At 46.9% G+C, this 19,207-nt stretch overlaps 1 protein-coding gene across 1 annotated transcript; it reads right to left on the minus strand.

Annotated features, from left to right (window-relative positions):
- Positions 1-9,460: 9,460 nt before the first annotated feature.
- Positions 9,461-17,551, minus strand: ccnt2a (cyclin T2a; the record flags this gene model as incomplete). Its single annotated transcript, XM_080537133.1, has 10 exons — positions 9,461-9,979; positions 10,107-11,262; positions 11,684-11,754; positions 11,918-12,081; positions 14,291-14,336; positions 14,619-14,681; positions 15,238-15,298; positions 16,165-16,293; positions 16,402-16,483; positions 17,394-17,551. The coding sequence occupies 10 exons, from the start codon at positions 17,549-17,551 to the stop codon at positions 9,912-9,914; spliced, it is 1,998 nt and encodes a 665-aa protein (XP_080393259.1). The 3' UTR covers positions 9,461-9,911.
- Positions 17,552-19,207: the final 1,656 nt, after the last annotated feature.

Genomic DNA, 19,207 nt, shown 5'->3' on the forward strand with positions numbered 1-19,207 from the left:
TGAGAACAAGTGAATGAATGAATGAATGAATGGTCTTTATTGTCATTGCTATAGTACAGATACCAAACAACGAAATTTGGGAGGGGTGGCTCCCCTGGGGCTAGGAAAGAAAAAAAACACTAAAAAAACAAGAAGGGAAAGGAGCTGGTTTACATAAAAAAAGGCTATGTACACTATCCACTATACTATACTGTATATAAGCTGTAACAAACATCAGTACTTTGCTCGGCATTCCCTATGTCGTAGCCAGGCTCGGCATCTCCTATGTCGCAGCCATGCTTGAAGCCTGGACTTAACAAGAGCATGCTGCCTTGGAAACATCTGTACAAGAGAATGCAACCCAGATCTGCCTAAAACAATGATTACGATTTAACGTTCTCTCCGAGTCATCAATATGTAATTTCCGGCCACCTGACCAAGAAAGATCTCCATATATCAGTGATTCTGACTGGTGTATTTGAAAACTATTGCTCTGTTTGACATATTTTGCTTCAACAATGTAGTTAACTTTTGATAACAGAACACAGCCTCTTGCATATATTGGCAAACCAACTCGTTTAGCCCAGAATGTTCATGTTACACAGAGTTACCGCTGAAGGGCACATCTTTTTACACATTTTCCCCTCCTCTTCCTTTTCTTTGCAGTCGAGGTTCATCTCTGCCCAGCCTGTGGGAGCGAGGCAGACACTGGGACAAGCTGAGCACCCTGGAGCCTCCGCCAGGACAACAGAAGACCACAGGTACTTCCTGCCTGCCCGTTCTTCCTAGACCCAGAGGCAGGTCTGAGTCTGTGGCCCACAGCCCTGCCAGCCTGGCCGTACCACAGTCCTCCCTGCTGAGCCAGTCTGCCCCTACTCTGATGGAGCCTCTCCTGGACTCCAGCTCCCTGCTTCAGGCCCGGGCCCACATCCAGAACAGTGAGTACAGGCTTAGTACATGCTCAGGTTGTTGTTGTTTTTCTTGTAAATTGTTTTTATTCATTCAATACATAGTGTCACTCATCTTCCAATGCAAATGGTTCATAAGTACTTCATGTTTATAAAGCGTAACATGTTATTTCTTGCAGGGCTTGGGTGTGGGGAAACAGGGCGAAACATCAATGGGCGAAAGGTGGGTCATCTCCAATAAATTGTATACATTTTATTATGACACATGAACAGTACATAATACAGTTTTAATTTCAGTTTTTACAATCAAACTAACATATCCACCAAAGCAGTGCCAAACAGTCTTCTGATAGAGGTACTAAAAACATTCTCTTTCTCCAATCGTGTCTGTCCAGGGCTCCTTGCCTGCCCTGCGTCCAGGTCCCATCAGGACCCCCAAGCTCCTGGCCCCACTGGAGGGGAGAGCCCAAGTCCAAGGAGGACTGCTCCCTGGGCTGAAGTGCCCTCCTCCCCTGAAGCCCATCAGCCTGCTGCCCCTGTGCTCCATGTCCAGGCTGAGGAGGGAGAGGCTGACCAGGGGGAGCCCCAGAGGACCTCTGACCACCAGGGGGGGCAGTGAGGAGAGCAGCTCCAGCAGCACCAGCAGCCAGAGTTCCATCGACCTGGAGGAAGCAGAAGAAGAAGAGGTGGAGGACCACGATGGCAATCGCACACCTCCCGAAAATTCCGAAAAAACACATAGGGGAGCTTTCGATGAAAGATTGCACTTGGATCTAGGCGGCTCGTCGGCCAAGTTTAATGTTGCCGATTACAGTGAAGCTAGAGCTGACCGTAAGATCAGGGACTCTATGATAAACCAACCGAGCATCGCTAAGGACGTCAACGATGAACAGCAGGTCAAATCTCACAGCGAAGAGAGAGGGCGCATTGTGGCACTGACAAGAGAAAGTGTGAGTAAGACGAAACACAGACTTGCCTCTGACTTAACAGATAACAAAGATGCTGACAGGATCTCCTGCTTGGATGGGAACAGTGGGGATGAACTTGGGGCCCTGGGGGGATTCTCAAAGGTAGCAACACACAATGAGTTACCATTAGCCACATGCTCCTCAGTATCTAAAATGCACGGACACAAAGAGATTCAAGTTGATCATCGTAACGTAATGTTCGGGGGTGTGGACACCAAGTATCAATGTCTTCCCCATATGGTGAACATCACACTGTCCGATTTCCACCGTCCTGCAGAAGACAAGATCAAACCTATCAAGCCTGTCAGGAACAAAGACAGGAGAGGCAGTATTGGTTTCCAGACGAACCAGTCTTTCAACGCATTAGCTCACAAAGATCACATTGGCGGGAACGTCAAGTGTAAAGGCAACCAGAGGACTACATCCATTCCTTCACAAGTCAAAGCAAAGGTCAGAAAACCCCCTGATCTTGTCATTAGTGGTGAGGCCACAGTGAGATCCAAACTAAATTCAGCCAAGGTTATTCAGAAAAACGCTGATGCAACCTCTGTAAGAAAGAGGGTAATTGAGCCGCTGCGTCCAACCATCAAAAGGTCAAACGCTGACAAAAAGACTGTGAATAACACAAAAGCTCCTAAGCAATTACCACAGAGGGAACTGAAGAGTGCGCGGCAGCCTAAAAAGTCTGGGGCACTCAATACACCCAGAGCCAAATCAGCTGTGGACTACATCACCTACAACGACATGTTCCAGGAGATCAACAGTGGAGACGACGAGGGACCGGCCATCTACGAGATGTTCGCTGGACCCGTCTACGACAACCTCCGAGTGTCCAGCTCGTGTGAGAGGAGCAGGCAGGTCCAGTCTGCCCCACCTCGGAAGACCCACCAATCCCACAGAATCAAGCACAAATGCCCCAAACCACTGGAGAGCAACAGACAGAGGAGAAGCCAAGTGGACAAGCTGGTCTCTACCAAGGGCAAGCAGAGGAAGGGTAGGACCATCCTAACCAGGGGAAAGCCTCGTCCTACACCTGTACGTACGGATGAGAGAGAAGACGACATCGATGATGATGATGATGATAATGATGTGGTGGTCACGTCTAGGCTTGACTGGCACATCCAGGCCAGCAAGACTAACTTGGTCCTCAGTGACAATACTACTACTAATAATGATGATGATGGGGAGACCATCACTTCAAACACACCTGAGTTAGAGGTGGGAGATCATACACTGTCAGTGATTGAGGAGGTGCTGTCCAGTCATGCGTCAGACACACTAATCCCTCACGACAGGTCAGGGGATAAAACCATTCCCAGTCTAACAGAGACAAAACATACACCCCACCCTGACATGGAGGATCGTTTCTGTGAGCAGGAAAACGTGGGGCCCATGGGGAACCTGTATGACACTGACAATAATTGTCACGAGTCAAACCGCCGGGGCTCTGAATGTACTTCATCCGGTAGCCCAGTGCCACCTAAGATAAACACCTGGACGTCTGACAGCTGTGACAGGACCATGTCACCTGTGTTCCAGAAGTTTCTGGATGAAGTGGGCGAGGGGCCACTGACAGATGACTTGCTACGATGTCTCGCAGAGGAGCTGATATCGCTGGATGAGAGGGATGAGATGATGAGAGACGCATCTCTAGGTCCAGAACACTGTGACTCTCACAAGCGGGAATTCACACACGATTCTGCAACGAGACACAACAGATTACAGAAGGTAAGCCGACAACTTTCCTGGTATAAAAAAAAAGGAGAAAAAAGCTATTCATGTCGTCTTTTGACAGCGACCATAATGTTATGTTCTACCTTTGTGTGTGTTGTCTAATAGGACATCACATCACCTGGCAGAATGCTCAGTGGTTCTGGGTTAGTTGTGGATGACGCCATCAGCTGGACGAAGGGGGAAGTGCTGGGCAGAGGAGCTTATGGAACAGTGAGTGTTAACCCACCAGCCGCTTTACCTTACCTTAACTTGCGCGTGAGGAACTTTTGCTGGACTTTTTAGGTCCATCGTCCTCACCAGACGCGTGTCTCAAATAGTGGGTTTTCTGTTCTACAGGTTTTCAGAGGTATGCTTATCGAGAACTATTGATGTCTTGATGCCTTGCAGTCCCTAATTTCCCCCTCTTTCACCTCTGTCTCTTTACCACTTTCATTAACTTAATTAAGATATCACCGGGGGGGAAAATACTACCGTTCTTGGAGCTGCAGCCCAATCGTTGTATATTGAGCCCTATATCGTTGTATATTGAGTTTGATAATGGCCATCAATAATATAATGTTTCATTTTACTTCATTATGAATTGTTCTGGGTTCAGTCTCTGCTGTCATCCATCCTTAATGACACACACACACACACACACACACACACACACACACACAGATACGCAGAGAGAGAGAAAGAGAGAGAGATGGGAGGGTAGAGGAAGATAATCATTAGATGTTGATGCAAGAAGAACGAACCAGTATGAGATACATAGAAACCAGTACCTCGTTCTCAGTGGCGTACCGCAAAATCCCGAGGCCCACCCGCAAGGTGGCGGCGGGGGCCCTTTCGCAACGGAGGTTAACTCAAACGGATGTAGCGGTACATTTATTTTACGGCTGCATAAAGCCTACAGCATACGTAGACCCTATGGTTGGCCTGGACAGCTATCAGCTACAGCGCGCTGGCCGTTTGCTCAGAATCATTCTGACACCGTATGTGTGACTGTGTGTGTGACATGTCCATACACAAACGGCAACAAGAACAGACCAATTCCAAATTGTGTCTCGCTGCCTACATTTTTAAAAAATAAAACAGTTTGTATCGTAGTGCCGAGAGACGGGAGTCGTAGGCGGCGTATCAAATGACAAAGCTTAACGTTTAATGAAGGACATGAACGATTGTCAACAACACACAAGCAGTAACTGAATAAACAACTCGGGTACCACGCACTTAACTGTCCGTGCGGAACAATACTCCCAACCCACCGTGGGTGAATTATGTCAACCCACCACAGTATCCAATGTTAGGGGGCCCCGCTTGCGGGCCCGTCCCCTACGCCACTGCTCGTTCTTTGAAGTCCAATTTCACAGTCAAGTTTTGGGTTCACTGACTGCCAGCCATGTTCAGAGCGGAGAGCTCCACACTGCCAGACTTTTGGGGCATTTTCGCTGAACTTTGAAGACCCACCAAATATTGACTTTTCGGACTACATAAACATTGAACATATCTACCAAAACTTTAGACTCTCTTCTTTCATCAGAAAAAGAAAGTTTGTTTCTAGCCTCTTTGAGTGTTTAGAAATCGGCCGTAGAACATAGGGTGGTTTCAGCAAAAACACCTGATTTTGACCAATAAACAGAGAAAATGAGCTTGTTCTGCAGAACTTTTTTTTTTTTCTGCACTTTTTCTGTATCATCCGACTCTGAACTGTTTGAAGAGTCGCGCGATGGCCGCGATGCTCCGCAATGCTCCGCGCCGCGTTTGGCACATACCCTGATCCATTTCGCCATTACTACAACCCACAGCAAGCCACTTCCTTCTCCAGGCTTTTATCGAACTACTGCCCCCATCTGGGACCGAAATACATTACACCCAAGTCTGAAATTCACTCGCTAGGTGTAGAACATCAATAACGCGATCCCCGCGAAAAAAGAAAAAAAAATCTATAAGACGCCAATTGGCGTCTTTGGCAGTCAATGAGTTAAAAATCTCTCCCTCAAACTGATTTGTTGTACAGCCCGCAATTTTGTGCACTCTCTCTTTCTCCTTACTGTCCCTGTTTAATCCTCTTTCACCTCTGTCTCAAACCACTTTCATTAACTTAATTAAGATATCACCGGGGGAAAAATGACCACCGTTCTTTAACAAGGAGCTGCAGCCCTATCGTTGTATATTGAGTTTGCCTTTGTCCTTTAATGGCCATCAATAATATAATGTTTCATTTCACTTCAATAGGAATTGTTCTGGGTTAATTCTCTGCTGTCATCCGTCCTTAATGAGCGATTAGAAAAATGAAAGGGCTATAACCAATAAGTAGTCACGCACATAGATCGGGAGAGCAGCAGAGAGTGGTGCATGTTTTAATATTTCGCAATCCTGCCAACGACATGTCATTTCACGCGACACAATGTTGCCATGGCAAGAGAAGCCGAAATCAGACAGGGAGACACAGAAAGAAACAAAGAGACCGATGTATGTTGGCAATCCTGCCATGTCATTTCACAGGACACAATGTTACCGTGGCGAGAGAGGGAGAAATCACTGGAAAAATACTGCCTTCACCTGATGTTAACCTATAATTATAGTCTATGTGGGGTTGCTACTTTGAAACAAGTGTTGATTAAAAAAAATAATATATACATATTTACAGATGGAGACATTGAAACTGTAGTCTATGTTGCTGGTAGATCATTTTCACGTCGGCCTCGCGCTGAAAAACACGCGTTGAATAGGCGAGCCTTCTATTCTCTAGCGAGCGGCAGCACTCGGCGTGAGTGCCTCTTAAGGCCAATGCACACGGCGTGCGATTTTGTCGCACCGCCGAATTCGATTCCATTGTTTTGATGAGACCCATTGAGACTAATGCACACGGCGTGCGATGCGATATTGTCGCAAGACAACATTCGATTCTCCATTCATTCATTGGTGTGAATTGAGAATCGAATGTTGTCGTGCGACAAAATCGCACGTGTGCATTGGGCCGGTGGGGCTGCCTCAACCTGCTAGAACGGGCGCCTAAATGACTCACAGGTAACGCGACCGTAAGGTCGCTTTGAAGAGTCCAGTGTAATTTGGGCCTTAGTCAGCTTGAACAGGCTCCTCTGTCACCTCTGAAAACATTTAAATAATTACGTCATACCAAAACAGAGTGTCATCACAAAGGTTGAAAGTTAACCAAAAATTGTCACAGGCCCTGTTTGAGTACTCTTCAAATGCTTTCTTCCTTTCCTTCTTCCAAATAGGCCTACACTTTCAGCAACATGAAAAAGTGAGTGGCTTTGACTTCTAAACCCTTAATTTCTCTGCTGTCTAAAAGGTCTACTGTGGTCTGACCAGCCAAGGCCAGCTGATCGCCGTGAAGCAGGTGGTCCTGGACGCCTCGGACCCGGACACGGCGGACAAGGAGTTCAACCGCCTACAGGACGAGGTGGACCTTCTCAAGAACCTACGTCACGCCAACATCGTGGGCTTCCTCGACACCTCCCTCCGCCACGACGTGGTCAGCATCTTCATGGAGTACGTGCCCGGAGGCTCCATCTCCAGCGTGCTCCACAGGTTCGGCCCTCTGCCCGAGCGCGTCTTGGCCCTTTACACCCAGCAGATCCTGCAAGGGGTGGCTTACCTTCACCTCAACAGGGTCATCCACAGGGACCTGAAGGGGAACAACGTCATGCTCATGCCCACAGGCGTGGTCAAGCTCATCGACTTCGGCTGCGCCCGGAGGCTCAGCCGCCTCACCCACACCAGCAGCCGCAGCGAGCTGCTCAAGTCGGTGCACGGCACCCCTTACTGGATGGCGCCGGAAGTGATCAACGAGACCGGTCACGGCAGGAAGTCAGATATCTGGAGCATCGGGTGTACGGTGTTTGAGATGGCGACGGGGAAGCCCCCGTTGTCACACATGGACAAGATGGCCGCCCTGTTTTACATCGGGGCGCGGAGAGGACTGATGCCTTCTCTGCCTGAGGGCTTCTCAGAAGACGCCAGGGACTTTGTTCAAGTTTGTCTGACCAGGTGAGTGGATTTACAGTTTCCAACATAGAACCAATCTTACACTTGAGGCTCTATAAAGAAATGATCTATCCAAATCACAAAAATACGTTGTTTGTTTGCATGTTTCATTACCTTGAAAGAAGTTGGTGAGCCAGTAGAGGTCTCTACCATAGCTAATATTAACAGTATCCTGTTCTCTTTGCAGTGACCAGAAAGAGCGACCTTCGGCCGAACAATTGTTGGAGCACCCTTTCATTTCCAAGACTGAAGTTGGACTGAGCTTGACTTGAATGTACATTCTGGAACTTTCATTTAATTCCACACGTCACAATTCAAAGCAATACAAAATACTTTGAGCTAAGAGGTAAAAGAAAAAAGAAAACGTGGTTATAATCGACAAGACATTACCCCAGAGATAAACTTTTCAAAATGTACCTGCAAAATGATGCTCAATGCTGTGAGGGCAAAGCTCTCTCAGAAGGACCTCAAAGTGAGCTTAGAGTTGGCAACCAGTATCATTCTACATGTGCCAATACGCAAGACCGACCATAGACTGATACTAACTTGTCGGTTTTGTATATATTAAAACTCCTTTTCGAATGTAATGTTCAAAACGTTGGCGCCTTTGACACTGGGTAGAGGACATGCCTATAAACACATTCATACTTGCAACATTCCTTGTAAATGTAGCGCACACATTAAAAACAATCATACAACATTGGTCATTTTTAAGGTAGTGGTAACCTTAAGATTTATTTGTAGAATCTAAATGAAGAAAAAAAAAGAAAAACGCAAAAAAAAAAAAACGGGATGTCAAGATTTTTGCGCTTGCTTTGTTACCAAACCACTGTAATCTCTGTGCCCAAGAATAAATCACTGTATTGGTATTAGGGAACATACCACCGTGGCATTATCACAAACTGCACACTGAAATAAAGAACTAACCAGTCAAGAACAGTTATGTGTGTCCAGACATGAGAAGGTTATATTCCATACAGTAGGAAACTGGCCTGTTAAGAACAGCATTAGAGCCACCGTGTCAACAATACTGCTGGAACTCTTCAGCCCTGCTGTTCCACTGGACATGAACAACCCTACATTACCATGACTGATTTACAGCGTTGCATCTATGGGCTACAGCGTCAAGCCAAGAACGATTTTAAATGCACTTCACAGCAAAGGTTATGTAAACTTTATAGCACTATATTTATTGTCCTCTTTCTCATGTGTCGAGGCACAGCCTTTGGCATCCAGCTTAGGGTCATCTCGGAGGTCAAAAAAATAATTAGTACAAATTGCATGGCCTCTGACAACATGCCAGGTCGGTGATTGATTGGAAGGGTCTGGATCGCCCACGATGGTTAAAGGTAGATAGATTGCCCTCCCCTGGAGGCCATGCGAAGTACAGGTTCCTAAGCACATCACAGGAATGCTGCAGTCAGAACCACCAATGATGGACTCCTACATCAAGTTACAATAGTCTTTTTTCTTTTTTTTCTCCATATAATATATCTTGTTATACTTACAAGCAGCTCCAAACCTGAGTATTTATGGTATAGCTTTTTAAACATACAAAAATGTATGTACATTTTATCTCCACTCTCTGTAAACTGCGGTCAGCGTTCCGCTTTGTCCCTTTGAAGGTTGAAACATGCAGATCATACATACAGTATTGAGTATAAAAAAGAGAGCTAAACAACTAAAAATCCGGCTTCCATCGGCGGCCATGTTTGGACCGCCCGCCCGCCTTCAGACAGAGACAGACCCCCCCTCGTGGTGGGAGGAGGCCACTCGTCTCAGCACCAGAGTGTAATACAGTTGTGGAAATGCTGTTTAAATAAAATCACTAAAAAAAAAAGGAAAAAATTATAAGAAACTAAGAAATTGCACCTCATGCCTTTTCAGTATTTATAATACTATTCTTTTTTTCATGTGGAGTTTTTTTTTTCTTTTGTTAACTAGGATGGCCCCCTCCCCTAAACGCATACTTCCACATTCCAAGACCTATCTCGAGAATACAGAGGACAAAGCAGCAATTACACATAGAAATGGGCAGGACTGAAGCAGCACTGCCAAGAGATCAGATCAGATAATCGGGAAGCATAATTATTTTCTCTTTCCGCCCCCCCCCCCCCCCCCATCTCTCTCTCAAAACTGAGATTGAGTCCTACATTTTTCATTGATTTCATTTCTTTTCTTGCTTTTATTTTTTATTTTTTTTGCTTTACCTTCCTTTTTGCCTTGCTATAAAGGGGTTCATGAGTCCATTCCTTGGGCACTTAACAGGGAATCGAGCATGTCAAAAGTGTCAGTGTAGTACGTGTGCTGGCCATTGACAGGGCTGTCAGGGCCGCGTCTCTCCGCTGGCCTCCTGTCCAGTTTCACTAGGATGCTGAGATGTCCGTATCCCACCTGGTATGTGACAGGGGGGGAGGAGGAGGAGGAGGGAAGGGAAGGTTAAGTAAAGAGCTGTGAGACGACACACACTGCTGTTGAACAGAGGAACAATGAGAGGAGGAGGAGGAGGAGAAGGAACTACCTGCGCCGCCCTTGGAGCTTTTGCTCGTTTTGGAGGAGGAGTGGTGGTTGTGGCTGGCGTCCATGTGCGTCCTCTTGCGGGATGAGGAGCCGGAGCCGGGGGCCGAGACCAGGCCCAGGCCCGCTCCTTCGCCGCCGAGACCCAGCGGGCTCCGGAGCATGGTGACGCCGCCGGGCCCCTCCCGTCCATTGCCACTGTGCGCGTGGGGGTGAGAGTGGCCGTGCTTGTGGTGGCGCTCCCGGTGCTTCTCCTTGCTCACCAGCGGGCTGGAATGTTTGCTCTTGACCCCGCCCTCGTCCGAGGAGCTGTGCCGCTCTGACGACACTTTGATTTTCATCTTCAGCTCCTCTTTGCTGGCCCCGCCCTGCGAAGGGACGGGGAGGCGGAGTTTCAGAGAGCCCCCGCCCCCCGACTTGTCACGTTTGTCGCCGGAGGGCCTGTCCTGGCCCGGCATGATGGGCAGCTTCATTTTGAGAGGGGAGGCAGTGATGCTGCTGCTGCCCCCCGGGCCCTGCTGAGAGTGAGGGTGGGGGTGAGGCTGCATGTGTTTTCTATGGTCCGACTGGGCAGTGTACGAGTCCCTTCCCTCCGTGTCTAGGCCCTGCTGCTCCTGTCTACGTTTCTGCACCGCCATCTCGGCCGCGTGCTTCTCACGGTACTTGTCCAGGGACATTTTTTGGGCAGGGACAGGCGGGGGAGTGAAAGCAGGGGGCTGTTGCTGCTGCTGATGTTGGTGCTTCCCCCCACTGCCACCCGCAGATTTGTGTTCATGTTTAATGGGGTTGAACTCCGCCCCTTTATCGGGTCTATGTGACTGCAGGGGGGCGTGTAGTGACAGGGGTGGCCCCTGCTGGAGGCCTAGTGCGTCCTGTTTGAGGGAGTAACCCCCCTCTGAGCGACCCTGGTCCTGGGGCCAGTCGGTGGGGGCCGTGAACGTGTAGGAGCTGCCCTGCATACTGGCGATGGAGTCCAGGGACAGGCCACCTCCAGAGTGGCCGGGCAGGGGGACAGGGAAGGAAGACGAGGCTTTGGGGAAAGCTGGGTTGGAAACCCCGGGAATGCCGTCCCCGAGCGAGTGTTCATGGACCAAGGAGGGGCCCGGGTAGGGGTTGTTGTCCTGGCCATCTCCCTTGGGCTTCTTGGCAGCTTGTGTGGCCTAGAATGGAGAAGGGGAAAAACATGGAGTGGTGAGGTGGTGGTTTTCTTGTGACACACTTGACAGGTGTGTGTGGTATTACATCTAAGAAACCACAACAGGCCAAAAAGGAGACACAATAGGAAGCTCTGAGCTCAGGCTCTTTCCTGTCAGAGGTCTAAAAGAGTTTTCAGTGGTGACAAATGTCTATTTCCTTCTTTCTTGATATTAAATTGTCACTTTATTTAGTTAGTATGTGGTGTGAGCTGCTGGAACGCTTTTGTAACTGTAAAGACAGTCGGCCTCAGACAACGAAAACGGTTCACTTTTAGCTCTGACAGGTAAAAGATTATCACTGCTTTCAAGGGAGTCCTTGAGATACATAAAATAGTACATTTTATTTCCTGGAGACTTCTTTGTTTAGCCTGTGTAGCTAGCTTACCCTCCAGTTTCGTATCCGTTTCAACCTGCTGGGTGTCTTCTCCAGAATCTGAAGAAACTCGTGGGTCAGTTCTGAGGGGGAGGGAAAGGTCAACGGTCACATCTGTTTCAAACCAAAACCCTGGCAGATGACAACATATCATATCCAAGCATTTCACATTGATAACAAATGGAACAAATGGAATCAACCAACTGAGCCACAGAGGATTGTTATACAATGTGTACAAAATCTCACCATCTAGCAGCTCGAGGGTGACAGAGTTGTCCACATACTCCCACCAGTGTTTTCCATCCGTGGAGACGGGGATCTCCCAGTTGGACCATTTGCAGGCCAGGTGGATGCAGACGCAGGCGATGACCGTGGGCTTGTGCTGCAGGCAGAAGGTGGTGAGGTGGAGGCTGCATGGAGGTAGGAGCCAGGGGGTCAAAGGTCACATGGGAGAGGGAAGAGAAAACACAAGAGGGGGCCGACAGCATTAGTCACAGGTGCTTTGGGTGAAGATCACACATCACATAACATGTATTAGTACAACAGCAGTGAAGAATCATTATAACAACAGAGATGTGTACCATTTTGATGCAGACAGTTGTCCTAAACTTTGAGTGACAGTTTTTCCCTTGATATGACTGTGCCAACCCCAAAAGGTAGACATTTACTGTACATCATTCTGCATCTTGGGCGAATGGTTGTGTTACTCAAACTTGAGGACAGGCTCTGCGTTCATATCACAAGTGGTCAACTACACACACTGACTAGAAGTACAAATGGTCATGCAAAATAGATTGTGGTTAGCTTCACATCATAATCAACAATAACATGAGAAAAGAAACCAATGGCTACCATCCCAGTGTTTACCACGAGGAGCTACAGATAGGAGGAGCGATATCTTCTAAATGCTTCAAATCACAAGGTAGGGGTTACAAATATGTATGTTATGTCCTTATCAACTGTGACTTCAAATAAATCACGATTAATCTACCACTAATGCAGAAACAGACGGTAAAGTAAATTCAACCAGTCATTCATTCAGACATTCATCACTCGTGGCTAACTTTTCCTGAGCAGAAATATATTTTTCCGGATCAACTCCATTCCAAATAGGCTTGTGTTCTCAACAACCTAGAGTTGGCCTAAGGTTTTTTTGCAAAAACCTCAACCAAAGTTAATCTACAAGATTGAAATCTAAAGGGTTTGATAGTGGTTCATTTGAAAGCCTGGTAAAAGCTGGATGGTAACCTTGTGCTACAACAACAAGTACAATGTCTGGACGCAGCTGGATTTTTATCTAGGCTCTGTCTATGCGACTGTCCTGTTGAGACTACTGTGTTCTATCTGGAAGCACTACACCGAATAATAAGCATTCCAGTATTCAGCAGCATTACCGCCCCATGGTTGTTATAAAAAAGTATCCAAATAAGCCGCTGCTGCTGGTCACCGAGTTCAAGCAATAAGAAGCCATTCATCCTCTTAATACACCGCTGACTCGCTGTCAACATCTTTAATTCTCCCTACTGCTGTAAGCCTTATTCAGTTCTAGCAGGGCAAACACTGCCCGTCCTCTTCCAAGCTTCCAGGCCTTTCTAGGAACTGTTTTTAGGCTCCTGTATTTTTTTTTCTTCAGTAAGATAAACAGAAAATTCCATGCAGCTGCACAAGCTCAAGCCAAATCATGACTGTCAACAGGTTTCAAGACCCACGTCCAGACATTGTACTGTATTGAGTGTTGGTTGAAGACAAATATATTCAATGTGATTAATCTCAGATTACATTAAAACTAACCCTTTAAGGACCTAGTTTTACCATTACTTGATCTTGAGTCATGGGAGAGATCTTTGAGATCTTGAATTCAACTAAGGTATTTTGGATGCAAACAGCCTAAACCAAGAACAATATCTAGAATGAAAGGCTAGGAGTAACACAAATTAAAAGGTGTGTAAAAATGTGTATTTTCTTTTTTCCCCAGACAGACTCAAAACAAAAACATGCTATTTGATTAAAAGGTATCTTAAAAGTATAGGTCCTTAATGGGTTAATATCATAAATTCAAACTGCCATTTTCATCTGTTTTCAACAAATATCATTACATAACATTAAGTATTTAGTTAACTAAATGCAATAAAGAAAGAAAAAAAAAGTGGAAAACGTTTTAAATTATTTGGCGATAAGATTTGAAAAATAAATAAATTGAAAAACACAAATTAAAAAAGCAAAAGGGTTGCGGTACTTACCGGGAGGACTTCTAGGTAAGTTTTACATCTCTGTAATCTTTAGCTGCTATTCAGGCTACCAAAGTGTCTTTTTAGACATATGCACGTTCGTACCCGCGAGCAAACGTGAGGTTTCAAGCGCACCACTACACTTCACATTGTGCATTCAACCCCTCTGTGCCAACTCTGGTCCCTTGTACAATACACCGCACTGCAGCCGATGGCCGGGTTCCGCCACACACCCCCAGACCCCACCCCGAGTGAACTCAGGGAGGGGAGGGGGCAAGGCGTCCCAGTAGCCACCGGCGCATAGGGCCGTTGGACACTGAAAGGGTACCCTGCATTATAGGAAGCTATAGTGTGCAGTCACAGTGCAACAAAGGAGGGTCAGGATAACAACCTGTTGGTAGCCATGAAATAGGAAGTCTGTGCCAGATCCTTGCTTGCTGTAAGGGAGAGAAAGGGGGGGAGAGAGAGAGAGAGAAAAAGAGAGGGTTAGATTCATGCTGAGCGCCGAGCCAGGGGGGGGGGGTTTGATTATGAGGGGTTTTTTCATGGAAGTTGACACAGTTGTTACCTTTAAATGTACTTGTACGTCATGTTTAGAGAAAAAACCCAAAAGGTCAACAGATTGTTACACAAGTATATTATGTCATCAGTTTTCCCCCACTCCCACCCACGTAAGAGGTGGCATAGAGGGCATGAAAAGCAAAGAAGAAAGCCTCTACCTCGGACTAGCTGGGAACATTTCACCACATCAGTGTGTGGATGTTCAATAGTTATTTCAAAGCCTGGAACAAAATACATGGCAGATGAGTTTAACAGCAACATAGTCGTGTGTGATAATGTTGTCATGCATCAAAGTGTTCACCACCGTCAAATAGAATTACATGTGGAATAATCAAAAGCCATTTATTCTACTACTACTACATTTCTTTACATCCAGATTACAATCCTTGATTACAATGAGCAGCGTGATGTTGTGTCATCAAATAGGCCACAGATGGTGTCTACAAATGTAGGTTTGTGTTGCCAGGGAAACAGCAACATTTAACCTAGAACATTACAACTGCTGCTGGCTAAGACTTGACATTCCACCTGGGCTGTCTGTCAGTAGTTCACCATCTGGACTTGACAGTAACATTACAATGATATGTTACCATGACATCTCTTAATAATAAGTATGAATAGGAGAAGAGGGACGCATAAGGCAGTCCGTGGGAAAAAGCCAACATTCACTGGCTACAGGCAACAGTCCAATCACAACGGTCAAACATAATACACTCTTGGATAAAACTGAAATAATTTATAAATACAGCTCGCTCTACACACTCAGTCATTACTTACCTAAAGTCTGCAGCACTATGGTTTCAAGTATCACCAGCTCTTGAGCTTGCTGGAGGTATGCCTGAAGTTTAATAGACAATCATTACATGACGTTTGTAATGCGTCTATATCCATACCCCTAAAACTCTATTCCAAATCTCAAACATATCGGTCCTCTCGGTTCGTGCCGGTGGCTCAACATGTAGATTCTCACTAGGAATCCCATCGGCAATGAGGACGATGTCAAGACAGGACTGAGATGTCTGTCGGACCCAAGCCTGTAAACTGCTGGGTCATACTACTGACCGACTCAAGTCACCCTTGGTGAAATGGCCTACTGCCCAGACACGTGGACTGATTGTCTTAACCTTACGCTCTAAAGCCGGGCATAGACTGTGCGATTTGTCCACGATTTCGCCACGATTTTGTTGTCGCAGACTACGTTGCGTAGTCGTAGAGACATCCTAGCGTCGTATGGCCAAATCGGGACGTCGTAAGTCGCACAGTGTGAGAGAGTCAGCGATCAACGACTAATTGCTCCTACGTTCTAAAGACGAGGCTACGACCTGCCGACAAATTTCTGGCAGGTCAGAAATGTTCGTCGTGGCTTGTGAAGTGTGGGTGGTCCTACAGTTCACAATCGAACAATTTCAACAACTGTACACAGTCGTGGCTGAGAGCAATCGTACAGTGTGAGCACAATCGTACAGTGTGAGCACGCACGTCGTAAGGTCTGATCAAGTCGGAGACGGTAGGACTGAAACTTTCAGTCGTGCAGTGTGAGGGGTTCACCGACATAACATCGCACAGTCTCTGCCCGGCTTAAGCCCTCAGCACAATGGGACAGAAGTAGGTGTTGACAATGGGGAACGAAACAACAAACATAGGAGAAGAAGGGAGAAAGGAAAACAACAAAGACCTACAATACCCAGTTCTACCCAGACTTACATTACTCTTTGTATCTAGCGGAGCCTCTTGGGGGTTCAGACAAGCATGTGCAACTTTAATGACATGCTCGAGTTTCCGAGGTTGCTCTTCGACTTTCGCAGCCAGGAATAAGGTCGTTGGGGATATTATCTGTGGCAAAACACAAAAATATGAACACATTTTTTACACATGGTACAAGCAGACGGTGCTATAATGCTTCTGCTGATTTAGAGACAATTGTGCAAAGTAAATACTTACATTTCTGTGGAATTTGGTGAAAGAGTGGAACATATAAAATCTATGCATGTAAACAATAGCTGTGTTTATTGTAAGTTGCGAGCTGGAGAGAGAGAGAGGGTCAAGGAAAAGCATTTCAATCTAATTGTATTAGGCCCTAATCAAATTAGTTTTACGGACAGTTCACACAACGTTACATGTCTTTTTGATGAACTATCACTATGCAAACCCAATGCAGCGTAGGGGTTTAAACGTTAATGGAATCCAGAGAGGGAGAATCTCCAATCATTTGCTGGGGGGCTGACAAATAAAAACGTGCATTGGGGTGATTCACATAGGTTATGTGCATTGGGGTGATTGATTCACATAGGTTATGTCTGTGCATTGGGTGAATCACGGCTTCCAGCCAGGGGCAACATGCCCAAATGGAAAAGCACCACCATGATTTGACTGAGAAGCTACGTTAGTTAGCATTAAGCTCAACTTATTACACAACGCGTTTCAAGCAGGCTGGGCCAGTGCATGAAGCGCTATCATGTCAATTCCCATAATCACAGCGTGTGGAATTACTCATAGTGCATTGCATACATGCATTGTGTAACACACATACGAGACTTTACTCCGATTGCTGGGCAAGCTTGTTAACAAGCTAACAGCCCCAGCCTGGCCTTTCTGGTCGGATTGAACTGGGGTTGATGTTGGGCTAGCTCTCGTAAGCCTTACTAGCGCGAGCATAGATGTCACATCAACAACACTACTACTACAGGCGCACGTGTCAACTTAAGCAACATAATGTTCCGTTATGGCAACAAAAAAAGAATGCACAAATGCAATGCAATGTCCCCTTACTCTTGTCCTAGCCCCCCCCCCTCCTAAAACCTAATCCACGAACACCCGGAGAAAAAAATCCGGGCCTACAAAGAGTGCCCGAGCCCTGCTTTTATTGGACATGTCGCGAGCGATGTTGGTTGGTTGGTGGTGTTGCGCGAGCTTGTTGACTACATAAAGGATACACGTTGAGTCTCTGGCCCATGTCTTGGATGAGGTTGGCCGCCTGCTGCCGGTAGGAGAGCTCCCTGTCCGGCTCCACTCCTCCGCGGCGGGACGGCGTGGTCTCCAGTTGCTCCCGGGTGAAGAACCATTTCGACGAGGATGCCCTGCAGGCCGCCATAGCTCTCTAAAGCATTGGGAGGGACACCGAGGGGAGCGGATAGACGCAAGCACGCACGGAGCCCATCCGCAGGCACGCAAACAGGAAACAACACAAGCACGGTTTCCTTCTTCTACTTCTGCATCGGAGGGTAGTGCAGATGAACTATTCGTGCACTACCGCCCCACTGGTCTCTCGCTGGAATGCATGCACAATACATGCAACATGCATGCATGCATTTATGCATAAATAATATGACCCAGCAGATGAACTATTCGTGCACTACCGCCCCACTGGTCTCTCGCTGGAATGCATGCACAATACATGCAACATGCATACATGCATTTATGCATAAATAATATGACCCAGCAGATGAACTATTCGTGCACTACCGCCCCACTGGTCTCTCGCTGGAATGCATGCACAATACATGCAACATGCATACATGCATTTATGCATAAATAATATGACCCAGCAGATGAACTATTCGTGCACTACCGCCCCACTGGTCTCTCGCTGGAATGCATGCACAATACATGCAACATGCATACATGCATTTATGCATAAATAATATGACCCAGCAGATGAACTATTCGTGCACTGCCGCCCCACTGGTCTCTCGCTGGAATGGATGCACAATGCACAATGCATGCAATCTGAGCTGAAATATTATTGTGCAGTATTCAACTACAACGAAAACTGCCTGGCGAATGTCTGTGCACTGCAGTGTGCACCCCGTTACAAAATAACTAATGCTCAGTGATTTTTAACCACCGAGTTGCAAGTAAGAATTCTCACAGTTTGTAGGCCTACTGAGGAGCCCGATGAAATAAAAAATTAATCAAGAGATAATTCTCCATCACCATTCATCGGTTGCAGAGCCCGCCTGAGGTTCATGCTGACCTGAAGAGGAGGAACTATTCCACTAGCGGTGTAGGAGAGAGGAGAGAGTCTCAACCCTCCGATTCCTGGGGGTGCACATACAGGATGACCTGTCCTGGAAGAACAACACAGCAGCCAACATCAAGAAGGCACAACAGCGGCTCTTCTTCCTGAGAGTTCTCAGGAAAGACCACATCAGACAGGAGATGCTGGTGGCCTTCTACCGCTGCGCAGTGGAGAGCATCCTCACCTACTGCATCTGCAACTGGTTCTCCAGCTGCACAGCCGCAGAGAGGAATGCGCTACAGAGAGTCGTGAGAACGGCCCAGAAGATCACCGGCGCCCCCCTCCCCTCTCTGGAAGAGCTGTACAACACACGCTGCCTCAGGAAGGCCTCCAAGATCTCCAGAGACCCATCCCACCCTGGGTACGAACACTTTGCTCGGCTGCCCTCGAACAGGCGGTACAGGACCATGTTCGCAAGGACAAACAGACTGAAGCTCAGCTTCTACCCCAGAGCCATCCAGGCCCTGAACACAGCAAAGACCTAGGTTCTGGGCCCTGGACAGTCTGGACGGATTGATGGCAGCTGCTGGATTGAAAATCAGGTGTAGTGCTGAGGCACAAATGTGTACATTTCAAGCCTGCAAACTGCGACACTTTAAATGAATGTGCAATAACACTATGTGCAATATGACAACCCTAGGGTACATCTCTCTCTCTCTCTCTCTCTCCCCCCCCCGATAATTGTACTGTTGAAATGAACAGTGCCCATGATAGGGTAATACATGGAAG

Source organism: Nansenia antarctica (assembly GCF_963989245.1).
Source record: "Nansenia antarctica genome assembly, chromosome: 7".
NCBI classification, from domain to species: Eukaryota; Metazoa; Chordata; class Actinopteri; order Argentiniformes; family Microstomatidae; genus Nansenia; species Nansenia antarctica.